The 26,064-nt window shown below is 34.2% G+C and overlaps 1 protein-coding gene across 1 annotated transcript in view; it reads right to left on the bottom strand.

The window, feature by feature from the left end:
- Window positions 1–26,064, bottom strand: part of LRP1B (LDL receptor related protein 1B) — a 1,943,003-nt gene that overhangs the window by 611,630 nt on the left and 1,305,309 nt on the right. Inside the window, exons 30-32 of the mRNA XM_055124030.1 lie at window positions 20,862–21,036; window positions 19,953–20,047; window positions 3,565–3,714 (exon numbers count right to left, since the gene is read on the bottom strand). Of these exons, the coding sequence (XP_054980005.1) occupies window positions 3,565–3,714; window positions 19,953–20,047; window positions 20,862–21,036 (420 nt within the window). The remainder of the gene's footprint in view (window positions 1–3,564; window positions 3,715–19,952; window positions 20,048–20,861; window positions 21,037–26,064) is intronic.

Genomic DNA, 26,064 nt, shown 5'->3' with positions numbered 1-26,064 from the left:
TATGAAGACAACGAAAAAATGTCATTAAGTTACATTTGTTAAAGTCTTTCAAGGGCTCTCTAAAGGATAAATGATTAGTTTATTTTTAATACTGATTTAAAACAAATGTGCCACATCAACAAAAGTAACCTTTGATTATAAAACTGAGATAGCTTCTAACAAAAAACTGAAAATGCATAGAGAGCATAACTTTTTCTTTGATCACTCTGAATAGTACTCAAAAATCATTGTTCTTCTAATATTAATATGTTCCAACACTTCTGACAAACTGATATGTAAAACAGAAAAACTGCATCATTTATTTATTCATTTATTGACATTAATAACAGAAAAATTAAACTCATGAGCTTAGAAAAATGGATATATTTGGTGTTTGCCTGTAGTTCAAACATCCTAATATTTTAAGGAGAAATAAATCAATTTTTATTCTTTAATTTGATGAGTGTGGGCGAGATACTCTTGGCAGCTTCTGGGCTCTCTGAGAGGGGCAGAGGAATCAAATCCGGGTTGGCTGAATGCAAGGCAAATGCCCTATAGCTGTGCTATGTATCATGCCCACATGGTAGAGGCTGGCAAGCTACCCGTGACGTATTCATATGTCCAAAACAGTAACAACAAGTCTCACAATGGACATTACTGGTGCCCACTCGGAGAAAATTGATGAGCAATTTGCTCATCAATTTGGATGACAGTACTACAGTGTTAGAGTGAATTTGATGAGTATATGGAATAACTGTTTAGATATTCATAAAAATTCTAAACATGTGGGCTGGAGTGATAGCATAGCGGGTAGGGCATTTGCCTTGCACGTGGCCGACCCAGGTTCAAATCCCAGCATCCCATATGGTCCCCTGAGCACCGCCAGGAGTAATTCCTGAGTGCAGAGCCAGGAGTAGCCCCTGTGCATCGCCAGGTGTGACCCAAAAAACCCAAAAAAAAAATTCTAAACATGAATTACTATTTTAAATTACTATTTTGTATTGGGTATATCAAGTATATTGACATTAGTTTTTGAAAAAAGCAATTTGTGTCCTGCTTGAGGGAGTTTTGTGGCTTTCCTCTTTACATAACTTAAACTCTATTTATGAGATTCAGGTGAGGTAATACATATGCAAACACAGAAGGCAGATGTTAATTTTATATTGTTGAATAACATAAAGGTTACTTTATTGCCTTATAAGAAAATTATAAAAAAAATTGCTTTAAAAGTATCTACTTGTCAGGTATAATCCTCTGTCATACAAGAATAGATAGGTGGATAATTAGACAAATATAAAGCTCTAAAAATAAATTTCTTTAGATATGCAGAAGCTGATTTCAATCAACATTGAGAATGCTGCTATTCTCATGCTCTGTAAGTAGCAAAAAAATGTCCAAAAGCTTAAACAATCAGAAAGCCTTGAGCTATAGTGCAGTGGTAGGGCATTGGCCTTGCTAGAGGCCAACCTGGATTTGATTCCTAGCAGCCCATATTGTCCTCCAAGAAACACCAAGAGTGATTCTTAAGTGCAGAGCCCAGTCACAACCAGGTGTGACCCAAACACCCCCCACCGCAAGCCCCAAACCCAAATTGGAAAAACATTTTAAAAATTTACATTTTAAATTCCTCCCATGGAGAAAGATTCTTTTCTTTATTCCTTTCCTTTTCTTTGTGTTTTTTTTTTTTAATTTTGGGGACTTGGGCCATTATCAACAGTACTTTTACACCTTACAAGAACTCAGGGGGACCATACGAGGTGCAAGGGATTGAACTGGGGACAGCTATGAGCAAGTCAGACACCTTAAATCCTGTACTCTGAGGCTAAAAATTATCTCTTTAAAAACTACTAACTCAGAGAAACAATAAGAAAATAAATAGAGACTATGATGGTAAATGGCAAAAATTCAGAAAAGGAATTACAGTGAAATAAAAAGTTGATAGGACATGTGCACGATAAATGCCTTAACCCAAGTACTTTTCTCTGGATGTAGACAAATACACTTTTTAAGACTGCTTTTATATATATTTCCATGTGATTTTTGCAATTTTTGACATAGGCAATTAACTTGAAATCTGTATTCATCAGTTCTAATAGCCAAAAAAGTAGATAATTAAGCTCTCAATTTACAAATAAAGTTTTTATCTTAACTCATAGAAATATATAATTTATGAGATTAGCCTGTTTATACATTTGTACTTCAGAAGCAAGAATATTGTATGCAAATAAAAAGTACTAAAGATATGACAAACTGACCATCTTTCATATACACTATACTAATCATTTAAAAATACCTCATAATGTTTAAACTTTATTTATTTTAATTGAGCAATTTTAATTTAATTGAAGAAAAATGATAAAAACACATTTTTCCAGAAAACAAATATTTCAGTATTCATAATTAACAGCTTATAGTTACAAATATCATATACTTATGAAGTCATTTTTAACCCCAAATCAAAAGTCATGTTAACTTTGGGAAATAACAAAACATGAAAAATGTGTAGTCTCTCTAAGTAAAATAACTTGCTTACTGATAAGCTTGTCACTGTCACTGTCACTGTCATCCCATTGCTCATCGATTTGTTTGAGCGGGCACCAGTAATGTCTCTCATTGAGAGATTATTGTTACTGTTTTTGGCATATCTAATACACACGGTTACAATGTTTAATTAAAAAGTATGTAGATGAATACCATAAAGAATCAGTTTTAGATGAGTAACTTATTCTTTATGATATTTCTCTCATATTTTTAAAAATTCAAAACACTATTATAGGGGGCTGGAGTGATAGCACAGCGGGTAGGGCGTTTGCTTTGCACGCGGCCAACCCGGGGGGTTCGAATCCCATCTTTCCATATGGTCCCCTGAGCACCGCCAGGGGTGATTACTGAGTGCATGAGCCAGGAGTGACCCCTGTGCATCGCCGGGTGTGACCCAAAAAAGCAAAAAAACAAAAACACTATTATAAAGTAAAAACGGAGCAATCAACTTTCAGCACCAATACAATAAATATTGATGATGTTTCTATGAAGAACCATTCCTCTACCCGAGCTTTTTGCTTGTCTTACCTCTCTAGCACGTGACTCTCAGAAGACTGACCAAAAATCATGGCAATGAGGCTCAACTATGTACAATGACTGCTTTTTTTAACTATGAAAAGTTATTTTTTGGAGAATAATTTTTATTACTGGTCAACAAATTTTGTGGTCTTATCTTCTGAATTATTTGCATGAATTAAGCAATATTTATAAAAAGCGATGATCTAGATTTGATTTTTTGTGACAAATAAATAGCCTATACACTTTAAGATACTTAAGTAAAACACAGGAAATTATAAAATATTAAAAGTCACTGCAAGCAATGAATAAACAACGTAAAGTTAGCATTGCTAGTAGCACCAAGTCCTTGATCTGTATAATCTTACAAGTCTGTTTACCAAGATTAAACAATGAAACTAAGAGATGTGCATTTTGAATGTTTCTGGTTCTTAATGGCACAATAACTTTCCTCAGCATTTAACTGGCCATCATTAATCAGTCTGCAATCAATAGAAAGCATCCTGACTATAGAACCATTCTACTTACCCATGATGGTTAGGGCTGTAGCTTTTGTTAATTCTTCTTTCATTGACTCTATTACTTCTAAATTACCACCATCCAGGTTGCATCTATTTATGGTTGCATTTCCAGAACTGATCCAATAAAGCTTGTTTTCCGCATAGTCTATCGATAGACCTGTAATTAAATTATACAACTTAAACAAAACTGTTGCCACTTAAATTGTAATATTCACCTAGCACTGGATTACAGAGGAAAAGAAAACCTTGTAGATGCAGAATTCTGTCTTAGAATTTATTATCTAACTGGAAATCTCTACTAAATATCCAACAAATAAAAATTTAACTGTCACTGTAAGAATATATCTTTATAGACAATTGAGTTACTTTTGTTGATTAACAACAATCCTGACATTGAATATGATGACTTCCACTAATGCATAAGGGAAATTATACTTGGAATAGTTAAAAATCTATTCGTTATGGACATTATAAAATTTTAAGATTATTTTTGTTCAAATATACTGCCTGACCTCTTTAGTATATATAAATATATATATCTTAGTCATTATGAATTTAAATACTTTCAATCTTAAGGTTTCATGTGTATATTCCAACCCCAAACTCTCTACCACAGTGTCTACTTTTCTTCACCAGACTTTGCTCCTGACCACCCACCTCCATTTATTTGCCATGATAAACTCAATTTTGTAGATCAGAAATTTCACTACTGGTTATATACCCCAAGGTCCAGATGCTCTTTTCTCAAGGGCATTTACACTGCTATGTTCACTTCAGCACTACTCACCATAGCCAGAATCTAAAAACAACTTAAGTGTCAAAGAGCAGGTTGTGTTCCTTAGCCATGTTATTCCATTACCAAATATGCCTCATTATATGAGAGATCATTCTGTGTCTGTGACTACTTCTACCTGACTTTGCTCAGCATGGTGTTTTGCAGTTCTATCCACCCAGTAGCAAGTTGCATGATTGCTTTTCCTTCTTATAGCCAAGTAGCATTCCACTGTGATACTTTCCATAGTTTCTTTATCCAGTCACCTGTTCGGGGGAACCTGGGTTGTTTCCAGATTTTTGCCATTATTGCAAAAAACTCAGTAAAACAATGTGTTTTCAGGAGAAAGTTTCTGGGCCCTTGGTGTAGACACCCAAAAGTGTGATTGCTGGATTCCACCAGCAATGGACAAGGGTTCGTTTTCTCCCTACATCCCTGCATAAGTGGAGTGCTTTTGTTTTTTGTGAGATGTGCTAGTGTCACTGGTGTAAAATAACATCTAATTAATAGATAGATTTTCATTCCCCTGGTGATAAGGGATTCATGCAACATATTCATATACTTTAATCTTTCATTAAAGTCAAACTATGAGAGGGATATTTAAATTTTTAGATCATTACATATTTACCTCTCCCTGAATATCTTACTGATTTGAGTTTTGGCATCATGCCTTGAATGATACTTTAAAATGTAGCCATAGGAAACTCAATCTTGCTTCCTAATATATGGAGTCTGGATGTAATAGCTCACAAAGTGATCTCTATATACAAAGTATCAGGGATCAGAGCCCCCAAAAAGCTACATGTAGGAAATGTCACATTGTAAGTGACCATATTTCACTCTTTGGCTACAAAGAAACTGGAAACTGAAGGGTCAAATCTGCAGTCCTAATACTTTAGTTATTGCAAATGAACTGAATTCACTAAATTCTGTCCTGCCTTCAATATACTAATTTATTATTTTTCTTCATCCTGACCTTTCAAGTTATTAGTTTCATCTGGTCTTTCAGGGAAGTGAATTTTAATTGTCTTGATCCCATGCTGAAAGGCAAGAGTATTTTAACATTGAATGCGCAGAATTCAAAGTAACCTACTGTCAAAATTTTCTGATTCACCTAATACCTTTTAACTCTGAGAGTCTCAGGCTATGTAAACATATATATATACAAACAGTCCCTATACAGAATGGGAATATTTTTACAGCCATAGATCACTAGAAGCTAGCACTCAACATCTTATTGTGTTGGCTGTTTTAGATTCTTTGTGTATAGGAGAAAAGAGCTCTGTCATTATGAACTTTCTATCTTAATTAATAATCTAATGTCTGTATTAGAGAAAAAATATATGAGCACTACATTGATTAATTTAATTAATAGTTTTATTAATTTCATTATGTAAATTTAACTTACCTCATGGTATTCTGTCATATTCTGCCTTTTACTGCTGAAACCCTCACCCCATCACCACGCACTTATTGTTTTGTTTTATTTTTGGCTTTGTTTTATTTTGGGGCCATGCCTGCTATTGCTCAGATCATACTCCTGGCCCTGCACTCGAGGATAACTCCTGATGGGACTCAGGGGACCACCAGGGCTCTGGGCATTCAACCTTGGTTGGCCACATATACCTTCTACAGTATATCTTTGGATGAGGAATGTTTAAATATAAAAATTTAAAACTTAATACAAATACTATAACAAGAGGAACAAAGGATAGTAACATAATAGTTCTATATGATACAATTTATAGTTTATATTATTATCTGTCAAATAATTTAGAATTGTTTGAATATTCAAAAGGAAAAAAATATCTATATAAGACATAGTTCCATATTTACAGGTATGTTCTCTCCTATTAAATACATTACACTGACCCCTGAATGTTCTTGCATGTGTTTATTTTAAAATTTATACAACAGACTTAAAATATTTGAAATATGTATTTTTATTATTTTGTTACTTGCTATTATTATTTTAAATTCAATCACCATGATATAGATTTAGAAAGCTTACATGATCTATTTTCAGTCATAGAGTGTTCCAACACCCATCCCTCTACCAGTGTACATTTCCCATTACCAATGACCCCATTTTCCTCCTGTCACAACCCCTCCTCCAGCCTGCCTCTATGGCAGGCACTTTTCTTCTCTTCTCTCTCTCTCTCTCTCTCTCTCTCTCTCTCTCTCTCTCTCTCTCTTCCCCTCTCTTCCCTTTTGGGCATTAAGGTTTGCAACGCAGATACTGAGAGGCCATCATATTTGGTTCTTTATTCACTTTCAGCACACATCTCCCATTCAGAGCGGTCCGTTCCGACCTTCATTGTCATAATGATTCCTTCTCTATCACAACTCCCCTACCCCTGCCCTTGTAGCAGGCTTCCAAGTGTGGAACAATTGTGAAACAGTTCTCTTGTTTCTACTGTCCTTGGATGTTTGTTTTATACTATTTTTTCTATATCCCACAAATGAGTGCAGTCATTCTTTTTCCCTCTTCTTCTGGAAAATTTCATTTTAAATGGAAAACCTTGTGATAGTTACAAATTTACAGATATAAGTATCAAGAGATATAGATATAGATATCGAGTCACCATATTTGAGGGTACAAGTTGTCTCCTTAGTATAGTAGGTAGTAAGCACTCCAGTGTCACCATTAAGGCATCTCAGTAAAGCAAACTACAAAGTTGTAAATTTATTTATTATGAAATTTTCATACTATACAATGTGTGTGTTCTTTATAGATTCCTGTAGATATCACTTGATTGACAAAATTTTAGAAATGAAAGAAATATGGGAAGTAAAATGTAATCGGTAGTGGGTATAAAAAAGGAGATGTGGATATTAAAGAAACATCGTGTGTTGAAATTTTTCACTATCTTGATGAAGAGCAGAATCAGTAATAGGTCATTTCTTTTAGTAGTGTTTTATTGCAAAAGATAATTAAAATTTCATTATGCCTACATTTAGAAAATTTACCAAAATACAATTGATACCTTAAAAGGTAAAATAAAACTAAACTTTCTTTACTTTTCCCCAATTTTCACATTAAATAAGATGTTTAAAACTTAATCAAAGCATATCTGTGATGTTACTCTTTTTTCAGGGCCTCTCTACTTGAACTGGATGTGTACTTATTTTTCTTGTTTTTCTCATTTCTTTCCTGGTAAATCTACCTGATGTTTCTATTTTTTTTTTTAGAAACTCCAAAGCACCCAAAAATACAAGATGGTCTTATTTTGCCCCAATCATTTTCAGGTATGGCATCTAGTATGCATTTTATAAATTCATGTTTAGTAATTGATTTTTGAAAACTTAATAAGAGCTAAGAATAAAAAATCAAGAATATCTAAATAAATGATAAAATAAAATGGTAAAATAAATTTAAATTACATATATACATCTATGTATGTATCACTGTATCAATGTCATTCCATTGCTCATCGTTTTGTTCGAGTGGGCACCAGTAATGTCTCCATTGGGAGATTTGTTGTTACTGTTTTTGGCATACCAAATACCCCACGGGGAGCTTGCCAGGCTCTGCTGTGCAGGTGAAATACTCTCAGTAGCTTGCCAGGCTCTCTAAGAGGGATGGAGAAATCGAACCCGGGTTTTCCACATGCAAGACAATTGCCCTACCCACTGTGCTATCGCTCCAGCACTCTATGTATATATACATTCATAATATATGTATGTATATATACCTCAAACAAGCAAAGTAAATTTTGTACCACTAAGTCCATATGGAAATTCCAACCTACTCTTAACATTTATTTTGGAGCAAACATTTTATTATATGATGTTCACAACTTATACATAAAAGAGTGACCATGCTGTGTAATGAATATATATAATCATATATAATATAATTCATTTAAAAGGAAATATGGCCAGAGATTTGCCTTAATTAAATTTTTAACATGAGGCCTTTTAAATTCATTTGATGTAGTTAAAGGGTTTATGAATGTTAACCATAGAAGGATTTCAAAAAATTCACATTATGGAATTGGATGATTAAATAAAATGTTTTAATATTACTAAAGATGATCTACTTAAAGTTGGAGTAAACAAGGGATTTGGTTAGAATTATAGTAAACATAAGGGGAAAATCAAAGAAATATAAAAAATAGAGCAATCGATTCTTAAGTACAGCCAATAAAGCCAATGCTGATTAATAAGTGAATCAGCATCATGTCATACGAGTCTTAAGGGATAAAATACATAATATGCAAACATTTTATGCATGAAATGACTTAAATACTAAATTAAACCTTCTTCATGCAAAAAACTTGAAACAATGTAACCAAGACTGAATTATAAATCTTAATTGAGAATATTTAGCTTAGCGATGGATCAGTTGAATCTTGATTTGTGTTTATCACCAGCAAAGTTATCTTTCCCAAAATGCCTAAGGTCATAATTACTTGTCTTCAGTAATACACCCTTATAAAATGCCAAATTGGGTACTTTAATAAGATCATGATGCACTTCTATTTCAACTAATGTCACACAGCAAACAGGCAAGAGAAATCTCACTGAATTATAGTATGAAAGCAATTCAGTAAACTAGAAAACCTAGCATTCCTGTAATCTTGCTGTTTAAAACTTCTATTTAAAGATTCAGAAATAATTAATTGTGAGGCACAATTGCACAGAGGTGAAATTGGTTCTTGCATACTCCTAGCTGCTTAAAAACGCTGACTGCTGTGTCCTAATTGGACTCACATTTCTCTAGAGTACATAAGCTCTGGATTTTTCTTTCCCACTTTCCATGCTTGAAAGAGAACCCATTTTACTCCCTGATCTTTTCTTGAGGTCAGGTAATTACTTACCAGATGATATCAACCTCTCTGAGAATAGCATAAAGGTTTAGACTTCATATGGCTTCAGATAAATTTGGATTTGGATCTCAGCTATTATTTATCAAAGGCAACTTACTTATTTCACCAAACTTGTTTCTGAATCTATAAAAAGATAGTTACAAAAAAGTCTTCCAGAAATTATTACTTTGAAATGATTAATACAGATATTTCATAAGTGTTTGATCTGTTCTAAGTGCCAAAAAACAGTCACTGTGATTATGATATTTTTGTTGTCAAAATGATCTTGGTTATTCGGTATCATCTAGTCTGGGTGACATCATTGGAAATTATGATGTGGTTTCATGGGAAGAATACAGGCCTGGTAACAGACTATGACCACTAAGTGCTGACATTTTCAGGCTCCTGTTGTGCTTTTTCCTTACATTGTCATAGGGAGACAGGGGAAGAAAAAATTATAATTTGACAAACAATATAAATGGAGGCACTCAATAATGTTTTTTTGCTTTTCTAATCACCTCCTTTTTTCCCCTAAATTTTATTTGGTTTTGTATCACATAGGGTGGTGCTTAGGACACAGCCTGGCTCTGTGGTCAGGGATTACTGCTGGTACCCTAGGACCCATCTGTTGTGACAGCCATCAAACCTGGGTTGGCTATGTCAAGGCAAACATGTGATTCAATTATATTATGTCTCCATCTCTAGTTTTCTTTGTGAAAAGTGTTGAGGGCCTTCTATGAGGTAGAAAATGCAAGTCATATATAGTCTAGACAGGCTCCTTCCTGTTAAAATAATAATTAGTCTGAAATACTCTGACTATAGTAGAAACATACCAGTGAAATTCAATGAGTAAATGACAACGTTCTAAATAGATATATATGTTTGCGTATTTCTTGGATATTTCATCATTCTGTGCTAAGGGATTGCTCTCACCAGTGCTGAACATATCAAATGAGCTGAAAAGGCATACGGGATGGTGAGGTTAAAACCCAGGTATACTACAAGGCAAGTGTCCTATCAGCTGCACTATCTCCCTCACTCTGACATGAATTCTCTCTCTCTCTCTTTCTCTCTCTCTTTCTCTAAAGTAAGATTTTATTGAACAAAATACACTTAGAAAAATGTAAGTGAAGAGAGAGAGAAATATGTGTTCAAGACAGAACATGGGTTACTTCAGAGAGGATAAAGACACAAACCCGGAGAAGGAAAAAGTATAGTCGGAATGACATTTGCACTTATATGTTCATCGAAGCACTGTTTATAATAGCCAGGACCTGGAAAAAACCCGAGTGACCAAGAACAGACGACTTGTTAAAGAAACTTTGGTACATCTACACAATGGAATACTATGCAGCTGTTAGAAAAGATGAAGTCATGAATTTTGCATATAAGTGGATCAACATGGAAAGTATGCTAAGCGAAATGAGTCAGAAAGAGAGAGACAGACATCGAAAGATTGCACTCATCTGTGGAATAAATATAAAATAACAGAGTAGGAGACTAACACCCAAGAATAGTAGAAACAAGTATCAGGAGGTTGGCTCCATGGCTTGGAAGTTGGCCTCGCATACTAGGGAAAAGGGCAGTTCAGGTAGAAAAGGGAACATAAAGTAAGCTCTGGTTGGTGGACCCACTCGGGAGGGGAGATGTGTGCTGAAAGTAGACTATAGATTGAACACGATGGCCACTCAATACCCCTACTGCAGACTACAACACCCAAAAGGAGAGAGAGAGAGAGAGAGAGAGAGAGAGAGAGAGAGAGAGAGAGAGAGAGAGAGAGAACAAAAGGGAATGCCCTGCCACAGAGGTGGGCGGGGGTGGGGGAAGGGGGGATGGAATTGGGAGGTGGGAGGGATGCTGGGTTCACTGGTGGTGGAGAATGGACACTGGTAGAGGAAGGGGTGCTTGAACATTGTATGAGGGAAACACAAGTATGAAAATGTATAAATCTGTCACTGTACCCTTATGGTGACTCACTAATTAATAAAAAAAAAAACTCTTGAGAATATATTTTAAAAATAATAACAAATAGGGGCTGGAGTGATAGCACAGTAGGTAGGGCGTTTGCCTTGCATGTGGCCAACCCAGGTTTGATTCTCAGCATCCCATATGGCCCACCGAACACCGCCAGCAGTAATTCCTGAGTGCAAAGGCAGAAGTAACCCCTGAGCATCGCTGGGTGTGACCCAAAAAGAAAAAATAATAACAAATATCATCTTTTGAGATAAACTTAATTTTACCTTAAATAGAAGATGAATTAATAATAAAGCCAAAAAAGTGCCCATTAATATGCAACAGTTCTAAGCTCTACATAAGGAGAAAAAATAATCTTTTAAAGAAAACAAAATAATCTGAAGCACGTAAAATTCTGAATAATTCAATAAAATATATGTAAAATAATTTACATAGACAATATTCTATTGAATGCATTTTAAGAATCTGGTGTATTTGGACACACTGAAAATACTGTGATTTTAAAAGTGACTTTGAAGCATAGTTTTTAATCTATTTTAATCAGTGCCGATAATGCTTTTAAGATCAGCAGCATCTTAACTAGTTCCCATACCTCATATAAAGAATTTAAACTGGTTTCCTATAGATAAAAATTCCCTGCTATGAGATTATTTACAGTTATGGGCACAGGTGGAAATTTCCCCTCTCTGCTGGGGACTTCTGAGTCTAGTGAAATGATTATCTTAACATCATGCCGACTCCTAGGACAAAAGAACCAATTTAGTAACACATGTTAGGAATAGTTCAATGGCTGTAAAATTGTAAAATACATGGAAAAACTGGAAGTTTATATCCTGTATCAAGACTTGATCATCAAGGAGAGAGCAGGGTTTATCCCAGCATGATAAAAAAATGTCTCTATATGTGAAACCTTGCAACCAGAAGACTGTATTGTATTAACATGTTTCCTTAAACTTAAACTTTCAGTTATCTGTACTTCTTAATGTTTCTGGAGTGCCTTTGGAGCTTGGCACTCCAAGCTCCTTAACTTAACTCTACATACTGAGGTAATGGTAAAGGCCTAGTCTGGACTTCTTGGAAAAAAGCCACTCTGAACCAATCTTAAGACAAGAGTTATGTTCAATGGTTAAGTTTCTAGAAAGCAGTCTTGCACATCTCTTGGGATTGATCAAAAATTATAATTAATGGATTATAATGATGATGGATTACTAAAACCATTTTGAATTTATCTTTTTATCCTGAATGAAGCTTGTAAATAATTTGATGCCTTGCTAAAGCATTTTTGTTATTCTTTTATTTGTTTTTGGAGCTAAAATCAGAGCTTATTCCTGACTCTGTGCTTAGGACTCACTCGTGGTAGTACTTAGGGACCATCTGTGGTTCCAGGGGTCAAACCAGAGTGGGTAACATGCAAGGAAAGTCTTTTAAACCCTATTATTTCTCACTGGTTCATTTATGAAAACTTTAGGGAGCTAGTAAGAATAAAATGCCAGTGAGGTTCAGGAGGGATCAGAATAAAGATTGAAAAAAATATTGGAAAAGTCAACATAGAAAAAACTATGTCCAAATCCACCCCTGCTCTTTCTGCAAGCTCAGCTTCTTTAAAATCATCAAAACAATCTACTAAACAACAACCCACTAAACATGTACATAGATATGCGTTCTTTGTTTCCTAGTCATCCAATATATTGAAAAAAAAACCAACAACCGCATCACCAAAATATGCCTTTTTTTTTCACAAAGCAATATTACTCAACTATGCTAATTTAACTTGGAGTTTATCCTAAATAAATAAATAAATAAAGAACCCTCTTCAGGACCACGGCAATAGTACAGTGAGTAAGGAAATTGCCTTGCATGTGGCCACCCCAGGTTTGATCTCCAGCACCTGATCTGATCCCTGACACTATCCAGGAGTAGTCCCTGCACAGAGAGCAGGAGTAATCCCTGAGCACTGCTTGGTGTGGCCCCAAAGCAAAACAGAACAAAGAAATTAAAAATGTTTCTCACTATAGAATAGCAAATGATATTTGTTTAATGTAATAGTTGGAGTGATAGCACAGCAGGTAGGGAATTTGCCTTGCATGTGACAGACCCCAGTTCGATGATTCCTCTGCCCTTCTCAGAGAGCCTGACAAGCTACTGAGAATATCTCGCCCCCATGGTAGAGCCTGGCAAGCTACCCATAGCGTATTCAGTATGCCAAAAACAGTAACAAGTCTCACGATGGAGACGTTACTGCTGCTTGCTCCGGCAAGTCGATGAGCAACGGGATGACAGTGACAGTGACAGTGAATAAATCAGGGGCTGAAGCAATAGCAGAGTTAGTAGAGTGACCTGGCTTGCACATGCCCGACCTGGGTTCGATTCTTCTGTCCCTCTCAGAGAGCCTGGCAAGCTACATGTGGCGTATTTGATATGCCAAAAACAGTAACAACAAGTCTCACAATGGAGACGTTACTGGTGCCCACTCGAGCAAATCGATGAGCAATGGGATAGCAGTGATAGAGTGATACAGTAATAAATCTATGTCAAATATTCAAATACTGGTCTGTGGACAGAACAGACTTAGTACTTGATTTCATTCTTTCTAGCTGTAAAGTAGCAATAAACAATAAAATAACAAATGTTGGGGAGTGTAGTCCTGTAGGAAAGGCATTTACCTCACACATTACCTACCCAGATTTGGTCCCTGGTATCTCATACTGTCTCTGAGTTGTCAGGGGTAATTTCAAGTGCAGAGCCAGGAGTATACCTTTACAATTGCTGGGTGTAACTTTCCCTTTTTTAAAATAACAAACAGAAAATTGAAATAATCATGAAAATTAAAATGTGAAATAGTGGTGTCAAAGTGTTTATTTTGTAGAGTTGTCTGTGAGTTCAGAAAAAGCTACCTTAAAACAACAATGTTTGTGTTAAAATCTGCTTGATCAATAGGAAACCAACAGATTTTGGGTAATATATCTGGACAAAGGAATACCTATATTAAGTGTTTGGAGAATGAAACAATGGATGGAAAGGTTTTTTAAAATAACAGAAGACATAGGACTAGAATAAATGCTTTTCAGCAACACTACAATTTCCTTTATGAGGAAGGTGCTTATCTCTCTAATGCACCCTATTACTCTGCAGCTAATAGAAGATAAAATATGTATGTATTTACAATTCTCAGATGCATAAAATCCAAAGCATTGATCCATACTTCGTGTTTCTGACTCTCATTAATATGCAAACTTAGCACAACTATTGCCAGAGGATAATATTCAAAAATTACATATAACATGATACTTTGAGAGACACAAAGACTACATTTGAGCAACTTTGTCACTCAAGTTACTATGGCTTAATTGTCACTATGATAAAATTGTTTTTGAGCAGTTATTTTCTTATTTTTTATTTTAAAAGTCTAGCAATATTAATTTAGAAATATTAGTTTGACTGTTGTAAAACATTATCAAGCACTTCTGCATTGTAAGGTCACTATAACATACTTTAGCACTGTCATCCCATTGTTCATTAATTTGCTTGAGTGGGCACCAATAACATCTCCATTGTGAGACTTCTTGTTACTGTTTTTGGCATATTGAACATGCCACAGGTAGCTTGCCAGGCTCTGCCATGCAGGCAGGATACTCTCAGTAGCTTGTCGGGCTCTCCGAGAGGGATGAAGAATCAAACCCGGATCAGCCGCGTGCAAGGCAAACAAGGCAAACGCCCTACCTGTTGTGCTAAGTCAACATAGCAACTTAAGTAAAGAAAAACAATTTGTCAAGCCTCCAATACAAAGTTGGACTACTAAATAACAGTTAACATTTTGCTCATTTTCCATCTAATTTTAATAGAAATTTTATTCAAATTTTAGAAAAAGTATTTATATAAACCTCTATTTGGATCACCACAAACACTGTTGGTGCACTTGCTTATAAAACAGTCTAGTTTGTGTCATCACTTGTGTTAGTTTTATGTATTAACATAGGCCATATATGTTCAGGTTATTCAAGCAATCAGAAACCCAAGTATTTTGTATATTTAAGTAATATCTACAGTGAGTTAACATTGGATAAATTTATTTTAGTGTATAAAAAAAACGAAACTGGGAGAGCCTGATATAAACATTTAATAATGTAAATAACAGGACTGACTGATGTTTTTCAGAAGAAAATAACTGTTTGCAATCCAGCCTCTCATATTTGCTTAGATATGTCTCATGGAGCAAATCCTTAAAATAGATCCACTTTATTTATATATGCAACTATATCCATATCTATACTCTGCATATGACATAAATCATAATGTATCAATTTACTGATTTATCATCTATTTCCATTCACAAACTATCGATTCAGTTTCGTTCATGGAATATTGACATATACACAACTCCCTTATATAACCATAACAGATTGATTTTTCAGTCAGCTGGTGAAGGGTATATTTGTGCAAATTATCTTTAGAAAACACATTTAATGCATTTTAAATGAGTAAAATAATGACAAGGAATTCATAAAATGAAGGTCTACCTTTATAAATGAGGACCAAAACCAAAACATAAAATATTATCATCAGTTATATAGTTTTATTATTCGATATTTTAATATTATAGCTTTGCTATTCTAAGAAATTTTTACCCATGAAACAAGTGTTGTTCATAAGTTCCAGAGCTTGATTATATTGATATCATCTTATATTTAATTTGAAAATTTCTATGACATATGAATTAATTTTCAAATACAATAATTTTCTTTTAATTATGAGTATTCTATTTCAGGTATCATTATTCACATTTACCAAATATAATTATTATTAAATTAAATTATATGTTTCTAATATTTGTCAATAATTTAATAAATAAGCATTTTCAGAAGCAATATAAATGAATGTTATATATATTTGTAGTTTTAAAAAATATTTTCATACTATGTATGTATCAACTCCATCACAAATATTGGAGATCTATTTTCTAAGTATGTATAAATGTGTATATATACAGATATTTTTCTGTCCCTCTCGGAGAACCCGGCAAGCTACTAAGAGTATCCTGCCCACACGGCAGAGCCTGGCAAGACTTGTGTAACAACAAGTCTCACAATGGAGATGTTACTGGTGCCCACTCAAGCAAACTGATGAACAATGGGATGACAGTGGTACAGACAGTGCTATATACAGATACATGTGTATGTACATATAATAATTCAGAAAATAGACTGTATTTTTCCTTTTGATGAAGAATTAGGCTTTTTCTAAACTTTTATACTATGAACATTCTTGTACTTATTTAATTATCATATATTTAGCTAATTATGAAAAACATATAAGTAAAAGTCACACCCAGCAGTGCTCAGCAATTATAGGGTATTTTGTCAGATTTTTTATGAGGTTTGGTGATTAAAAATTTGACATTGTTCCTTTCCTCATGAGGAAGTTATTTGCTACAATCCTTCAGATTTCATTGACTAAATTTAACTCAGTGACCTATACAGTTTACTGTTTGCTTGGTGATACTTATATTCCTCATCTATAAAACTAAGACAAAATTGTTGTCTTAAAAAGATATCTGAATGGGGGGTTGGGGAGATAGCACAGCAGGTAGGGCATTTGCCTTGCACAAGGCCAACCCGGATTCTATTCCCAGCATCCCATATGGTCACCCAAGCACTGCCAGGAAAAATTCCTGAGTGTATGAGCCAGGAGTAACCCCTGTGCATCACTGGGTGTGACCCAAAATGCAAAAGCAAACAAACAAACAAAGAGTTATCTAAATGGGTCTGAAAGGGATTATGCCTATTTAGACAAGTGCAAGGTAAATGCCCTGTCTTCTATACCATCACTCTAGCCCTGAGAGAGGCGAGTGCTGCTATTAGCAATCATATTCTTTTCTCATTTATTTTTCCTCATCCAATCCTTCTTTGACCTTTTTTTTTTTTTTTTTTTTTGCTTTTTGGGTCTCACCCAGCGATGCTCAGGGGTTACTTCTGACTTTGCACTCAGGAATTACTCCTGGCGGTGCTTGGGGGGACTATATGGGATGCCGGGGATCGAACCCGGGTCAGCCGCATGCAAGGCAAATGCCCTACCTGCTGTACTATCACTCTGGCCTCCTTTCTTTGAACATTTTAAGATTACTATGTTGTCTTGATTTGATAGATGAGGAATATAAGTATCAACAAGAAAACAGTAAACTGTTATAGGTGACTAAATTAAATTTGCTTAATGAAATCTGAAGAGATTTCTCATTGAGGAAAGGAAAAATGTCAAATTTTTAATCATAAAACCTCACACAAAATCTGATAAAGAGAATGGGATTATAAAAATCTCTATCTGATTCACAAATCATATATAACAATGCCAATCTATTATATAACTTGCAATGTGATTGTGTATTACTTTCAACAAAATAGCACATCTTGCAAGAGATAGGATTAAAATGTATCATTAGTTTTTACAAAATTTTAAAATAATAAATGGTATAAGATGGAAATCGAATAGTTGCTGTTGAATTTAAATCTTTATTCAATAGGGTTAAGAAAATACCTGGTGCAGATAACTACAAGACTAACTACAAATGAGACAATTATAATAAAGGCTATCTTATGAACTCTTACAAAATAAGCTGTTAGTTCTGCCTTAATTTATTTTGAGTAGGGAAATGTATATTATATTAAAGAAAATAAGGTTTTCCTAATAGAAAGAAGCATATTCAGTGATATTTATATGTAGGTTACCATACAATATTATGACATAAGCACTTTATTTGATCATATTATTAGTATCATACACACTTTTCCATGCTAAATATTCCTAACAATTCCAGATAAGCACCAGTTGAATAGCTTTAGTTCAAATTAAGACTTTTATATAGGACCTAACACATAGTCTCTTTTTCCTACTGTTATATCATCTTCTATACACAACTATTAGCATTTCAATTTACTTTTAATTCCTAATACTATATTGGATTTCAGTTGTGTATCAAATCTTAGAACAAGCAGTCCAAAGAATAAAGATACTTAGAGTATCACTTTATATCATACATTCATTCTATGTTAAGATAATTACTTTTCAAAAATCTTAAAATAATTACTTTTGAAAACCCACTCTTTTTAAAAAAAATTTATTGAATCACTGTGAGATAGTTACAAGGTTTTTTGTCTGAGTTACAATCACACAATGATCAAACACCCATCCCTCCACTAGTGCACATTCCCCACCACCAATACCCCCGGTATACCCCTCCTTTCCCACCCTCCCCCTCCATGGCAGACAATATTCCCCATACTCTTTTTCTACTTTTGGGCTTTATGCCTTGCAACACAGACACTGAGAGATCATCATGCTGGGTCCATTTTCTACTTTCTGCATATATCTCCCATCCTGACTGATTCCTCCAGCCATCATTTTCTTAGTGATCCCTTCTCTATTCCATCTGCCTTCTCCCCTCCACTCATGATCCATAGCTGAAAATCCACTCTCTCATTGAGTCAATACTAAAAACGAGCTACAAGGGCATTCATACTACAAACACTAAAAAATACTTATCAGAATATAAAGTGTTGAAAGTATTCACAGAATGCTGATTTTCCTATCAAGTTTTATAATAGACTATCTTCAACCCATATAAAATATTTAAGTTGGCCATCAAGCAGTGTTCAGGCAGTCTTGCTGGATGCTATAGTGATTTTTCTATGAACTCGGTAGGCACGCCCAACAAGGCCTGAAGGATGCAATGCTCCTGAGACCTTGCAGTGCCAGGTACACTGGGTCACCCTGGCAGCAATGGGGACCTCAAGCACCACACCCAGTATTGTTAGGGGCCTGGAGAACCACACCCAAAACTGCAGGTTGTGGACTTCAGGAAATCAACTGGCAATGCTTGGGACAATCTGGTCCTGGGAATTAAATCTAGGTTGTGTGGCCACTTGACTATCGTCTGGCATCTTAAAGAAGTGTTTTAAGTACATGTTATATATTCTACCATGTTCATATTTAACAAAATAACAAAATCAAGTTTTTATTATATATTTTTTAAAAATGTATTATAAGACAACAAGTAAGCAATAAAATTATTGTCTCTTAATGTAATGAGACATGTTGAAAATTAGGAAAGAATTGTTTAATATTTAACTTTAATTTCTATGGTCAAATCTGGCATATATTATATTTTGAAAAAAATGTGCTTAAAAATTTCAAAAATATCTTTTAGGAGGAATGAGTCAAAACTGACTTTCAGCACCATGACGTTTTATATTATGACTTTCAGCGACTGATATAAGTAGAATGGCCAACTAAATCAACACTTTGAAAAAGAATGAAAGAAAAGTATACACTACTTAGCTTTAAATTACTGAAACTCTTAATAAGACTAAGCAAAGATGATCAAGAAAGCCATAGTGCGTTTCATTTTCATTGTAACATGTCAATGACAAAAGAAAATAAAATCTGTTCTTTCATAATATTAAGTTTCAGTATTTACATTACTTAGTATACTGAAAATTTCTTTATTAAAAGGCCATATTCTTTTTATGGATAGAGGTGCTCTTGGGCCAGAATTGTACAACTGCTGACTTTGTACTTGGGGATTGATACGGGCAGCACTTGGACAAGGCTAGACCATATAGTGTCAGGGATAGAACCTGGACCCACTCCTGAAAAGATCAACGTTTGTGTCATAAATAGTCTCATTTTTACTTTACTTAAACCCACTGAATTAATAGATAAGTTCCTTACTTAATATATATAATTAATCTTTAATATTTTCTTTCAAACTGTAGATCTGAGACATATTGTTTGACTACAGGTGTGTCATATTAAATGCTATTTAGAAACAATGGAGAGAGTACTCACCGACTGGTTCCTTTTGATTCTGAAAGAGAATCTTGCTGTTACTGCCATCCATGTTGGCCATGTTAATTGTGTTTCCATCTGTCCAGTAGAGTTTTCTTAATTCAAGAGACATGATTAAAAATATTAGATGTAGATTTGCTTGCTGACTAGAAATTTATTAAACAGGGTCAAAGTACCGTATTGTGTCAGAATTAATTCTTTTCAAAAAAGCCTCCATTTAGTGAGTAACTTGCTGATGTTGCCAACATACACACCTGGGAAGACACACCTACCACATCTGCTTCACCCTGTCCTTGAAGAAGTTACCTCATTTCTTTTTTCCTCCTATATTTAAAACTGCATGTTTAACTATAGTTTCATTAAATTATTTCCTTTGAAAGTAATCAGATAGATTGAATTCCCCTGACTTGAGGAAATTAGATACCATACAAGAAAACAAAAGCATTTCAAACATTCCTGTTGAAAGTTCTGGGAAGAAACAATTTCTTTTAGCTCTGCACAGGTTTTCTATGTAGAACATAATAGCATAATGGCTAGGTAAAAGATGGGAGAACTGAATCTAGTCAGCAGTTAAAGTATAGATATGCAATAAATATGTTGTTCACAGTTTAGACTCAAAATGATATCAGTCACCTCCCCTTGTCTCTCTCTCATATTTTTTTTAAATTCTGAACCATCATGCCTTAGAAACATAAATTAATTAAATCTTACCATAATACAACAATTTAATTTCATGAAAACAAGAGATATAACCAGGGGTTGATTTTATAATTTTCATATTCACATTTGTTTTTTTTTAAATGGGTGTCTGAAATATTTGACCTTTGAATTATATGATGATTTCATATAAAATGGGGACAGGTCTGCATGATATTTTTGAAAAACTGAAAAAAAATAATCATACTTTACCCCCTGACTGGGTGAGCTGCAAGACACTGTGGTTTATCGATTCCATGGATAATTGAGGTTTTCAAAGAGCCATCTAATCGTGCCACATTAATTTGTGTTTCATCAAACTCGGAGCTAATCCAGTATAAATTACGTGAGATCCAATCCACAGCCAGCCCTCGGATACTCTGAATATCTGCAAGACAGGAAGGACAAAATTAAAAGTGAATGTAGCTTCTCATTTTTTTTTAGGTCTCCAAGTCAGTTATTTTCTGTCTCAAGGAAAATTTAATTTACACTTTAATTTGTTAGCTAAAATTGTACAAGATTGTAATCTCATTCCTTTATCAGCCCTTCTTAAGGCATGAATAATCATTAATGTCTTACTGCTGAGCCATTTGGAAACCTGAAGCAACAATTAGCACTGAAATTACACTAACAGTCAATGATTCACCAATAAACACTCAGCAGCAGAAAGGGGCAGCCATCTTATGGGCCAAGGTGACCACAATTCAAGTTAGAATAATAGCTTCTGCAGTTGGTAGCACATCTTTCTGGTTAGGAGAAAGTACTTGTGGGCCTTAAGAAAATGGGTTATTTTATGTTTGAAGTGCCAATATGTTACTGAAATGCAATAAAATAATTCAACTCTTTTAAAAGAATCACTGGAGTTGAACATCTTTCCAAACAGAAAATAACATAGATATGAGAAAAAAAATTAACAGCCTTTTGAAAACGTTCCCACTATTGAATTTAGAAAAATAACTGAAATGTAAAGTATCAATTCAGTACAACCAATACGAGTATTTCGGTCACTATGTCTTAATTAGTAAATCATCTTTCATAAAAATGATAAGATTTAGGCTTTTATACAGTGGCATACTTTAAAGATACAAACTAAAATTTAAAGAAAGATTAATGTATATTAGAACATCTTTAAAAATATCAAAGTAGGCCAGCTTGATATCTGTGGCATTTGAGCATCTTGTCTTTATTTTATAATTTAGCATATACTCTAGCATACTTGAATTCATAAAGAAATTAAGAGCTGAATTAGAAGTCAGCAACACACACACACACACACACACACACACACACACACCAGAAAACTCTTCTGGAAAAGCATAGTTGTTCTTATCTTACCTTATTCTAAAGCCTAAATATAAAAAAGAAAGTCCTCATCTTTTACTTATCCCAAACGTCTAGCCATTATTTTGTTTAGGTTAGCAGAAATGATGGAAGTGCACCCAAAAGGCAAGCCCTTGAGTGATTTTTTTTTTATCATTCTGCCATTCACAGGTCTACACAACTTTTATTTTTAAGAAAAATTTAAAAAAATTCTGCAATTGTACTCTCTCTCCAAACCTATTCTTGAGACCATAGAGAGAAGATGGTATTTTGCAGACATGAGTCCCTCATCTTACAATTTGCTGACTCGTGGCTGATAAAGCTCTTTCTCAGCCCAAATTGCATTTTTTATTGATTGGTACTTTGAGCATCAGTAAAATATGGACTTTTGTATGGACTGACCAGTTTTGTTGTTTGTTTGCTTTCATTTTCAAGACACCTAAAATCTGACAAAGATTTTGATTAAGAAAGTCTTGGGAGAGTTCTAAGATTTGGAAGGTTCTAATAAATTCCCTGGCACTGCTGTCCATAAGAAATACCTGCAGGATCCAAGACCACTTAGCTTGGTCATATTTCTACCTGTTTCCATTGTCTCATTTCTTAAAGATACCACATCGTATTAGATTTTCCTCTTATAGAAATCATCAACTTACTTAAGAAAAGGACTGGAGCGATAGCACAGTGGTAGAGCATTTGTCTTGAACACAACCAACCCGGGTTTGATTCCTCTGTCCCTCTCGGAGAGCCCAGCAAGCTACCAAGAGTATCCTGCCCGCACGGCAGTGCCTGGCAAGCTACCTGTGGCATATTCAATATGCCAAAAACAGTAACAGCAAGTCTCATAATGGAGACATTACTGGTGCCCGCTGGAGCAAATAGATGAACAATGGGATGATAGTGCTACAGTGCTACTTAAGAAAAGAATACATGAGACATGTGGACAAGAATATGATTTGCCTCGTGGATTCCTCCATATATTTGAATCCTCCACTGTAAGTGGAGTGTTGTTTTGTTTTTTTTTTTGTTTTTTTTTTTTTTTGCTGAGCCATCCTCCACCAATTATTGTCTCTAAATAACAATCACAGTGCCCTTTTAAAGACCTTCCTCATGTTTCAGCTTACCTTAAGCAACACTTACTATGCAAGTCATCATTACCCATTAATTTACCAGTAAAGTTATAAAGTTCAGTGTGGACTGTCTTCATTACTCAACTCAAAACACAAAAATTTCATTTATTTTAGTGAGCCCCATTTAGTTCTTTAGTCACTCAAAAAATATTAACATAACATCTTTATGGAGCTAACCTTGTGGTATCTGATGTTTATATGCTTCAGGAAGGGTTTTTAATCCTCTGAAACCTTTTACCTCGAGGTTTAATTGATTGCTTAGAGAACTGCTGTGATGAGAAAACTTAGGTTTATATTCCAGGTTGGGTGTTCAGTTTTTGCTATTAATCAAGGCATTTAAGTGTTTTTTAGCCTTGTTTGGTCTTAAAAATGGGGTTAATTATAGATAAGATACATAGGATTGCTGTGAATATTAAAATAGGTTGATGTATATTTATTCAGTTTCATGTAGGATTGAGGAGTACTTTATAAACTTAAAAATGCAATGCTTTTGTGTTAAGTACAAAATTTCGCTCTATTGTAAAAATAATGGAATAGTCTATATTTCCTGTAAAATTTATTTCCTTCAAGGTTTTTTTGGGTAGAGTATCTCAGCAAATCTAAAGCCTACTATTTATTTCAAACAGATTCACTCATATTCATATGAACTAAATTATATTTTGAACTTAAATTAGAAAATGTAGCTAAATGTAAGTCATTAATATCCACTGATTTCTAGTCAATTCTATGTTCATTCCATTTCAAATATATTTATGCATTCAATACTATTATAGTATCTAGTCTTTTCCTCTTTCAAATCAATCTTAAGTTGTCGTTTTATTTTTTTGACTAGAAACTCAGGATCATAACCTTTGCTTGCCTAAGGGACATTATGGTTTCCAATCATCCAGAAAATATACCTAAATTACTTAGCATGAATTGAAACTATATCTAACGCTACTTCTATCACTATTATTATTTGATTATCAGACATCATCACATTGATATTTTTTTCAGAATTCTAGACTTGTTTTGATCCTTTTGAACCAACAAGGCATTATATTAATATCTACACTTATAATATTTTCATTAATTTTTATTTTCACTTTCCCAGTTCTTATGCAAAATAATAACACTTCATTCATAAAGCAAAATCAGTTCTCCTGTTCATCCCAGCCACAATAATTTTCTTCATCTATTTAACTCAACATGAATATTTCTCATCAATACCTTTCTTTTTTCTTTATTTTTTGTTGAATCACCATGTGGAAAGTTACAAAGCTTTCAGGCTTAAGTCTCAGTTACACAATGCTCAAACACCCATACCTTCACCAGTGCACATATTGTTAAATAATGTGAACATTATTATTTTATCACACTTAGTTCTATGTGTGACCTAATACAATTTATCTTTTAGTACTTCTACCCGTATATAAACAATATTGCTTTCAACTTATCAGTAGTGAAATGAAAAATTAATTTCAAATTAAATATACAATTTTTAGTAGAGCCGAGATAGAAAACCATACATTTAAGTTTTCAGGCTTATTTTTAACAGTATATATCTAATCACATATTTGGTTAATTTAATTTTATTTTACTTGGCTTTTGGGATAAACCTGGCTATGCACAGGACTTCTTCTGACTTTGTGCTCAGAGATCACTCCTGGCAGCTCTCAGGGAACCATATGTGTACCATGGATTTGACCCAGGTTGGCTGTATCCAAAGCAACTGCTCTACCCACTGTATTATTTCTCCATCCCTCAATTTTATTTCTAATATTGCTCCTTTTAATCCAATAGACAAGGAGTTTTGAACTATCAACTTTATGTTTGCTATAAAGCACATAATTTTACCGTTAATAATGTCCAAATATGGTTCTTTTAAACTGCCCTGCTACATTCACCATGAGGGAGATAAAATAAACAATTGCTATGCATTTACTGGTTTTTAAAAATAGAATACTTGAAAAATTCTGATGCTTAAATTCTAGTTTCCAAGTCAGTCTTTTCAAGATCTCTGAGTTAGGTTATTAGAAGATCAATTTTCCATTTCCATAAACTCTCACTTTTTAACTCAAATGGGTTAGATATTGTGAAAGCTTTATTTAGTTATAAAATGCCCTGGTGTATTATAAAGTATTTTAGATGCATTGTTGAGAAAATCAAATAAGAAATCTCTTAATAATAACTTACTATAATAATATAATGATAACTCTACATATGCAGGCAAATGGGTGCATGGAGATGGGTACAGACATAGGGGAAAAAAACATTGTAATGAAAATCTGGAGATTTGTTTTTTAATAGCTATTCAGTGCCAGACATTTAATCTTTAAATTCACAAAGAGCAGAAGAGTTAAAAAATAATTATCCCAGTTCTGTCATCTGAAGATCTACAATCTCAGTGAAGGTGAGTGAAGCAAAAAGACCTCCCTACTTTAAAAGACCATTTTTTTTTGTTTTGTTTTGAATTTTTCAGTATAACTAGGTTTATGGCTTACTCCTGGATCTATGTGCAGGAATGACTCCTGCTGGTGTAATCAACCATACATGATACCACGGAGCCAGCGATTGAGCCAAAATTGCTGCATTTAAGGAAAGTGACTTACCATATGTACTATGCTCTGATCACAGAAATAATCATTTAGAAATGAATAAATCTAACATTACTTGGAGAAAGAGAGAGGTAGCTCAAGAAGCCGGGTCTAGCCCTTGGAAATATTTCCCTCTTGGCATCTCAGGGAGCAACTCCTGAGCAAAGAGTTGAGAGAGTCAAAATACTAGCAATGGTAGCACAATTACTGCACCCCCCTTCCCAACACACACACTGAAACACACACACAACTTATGTTTTCTATGTTCTTTCTTCATTACAAAAATGTATATAAACAAAGAACTGGTCAAGATATTACTAATTACTCATTTTTAAACAGAGTGTCCACTTATTGGGTGGGAGAGAAATGCAATTAAATTGTTTCCAATCTTAT

The sequence above is a fragment of the Sorex araneus genome, chromosome 1, assembly GCF_027595985.1.
Source record: "Sorex araneus isolate mSorAra2 chromosome 1, mSorAra2.pri, whole genome shotgun sequence".
Lineage (NCBI taxonomy): Eukaryota > Metazoa > Chordata > Mammalia > Eulipotyphla > Soricidae > Sorex > Sorex araneus.
This window is presented reverse-complemented; position numbering and strand designations above follow the sequence as displayed.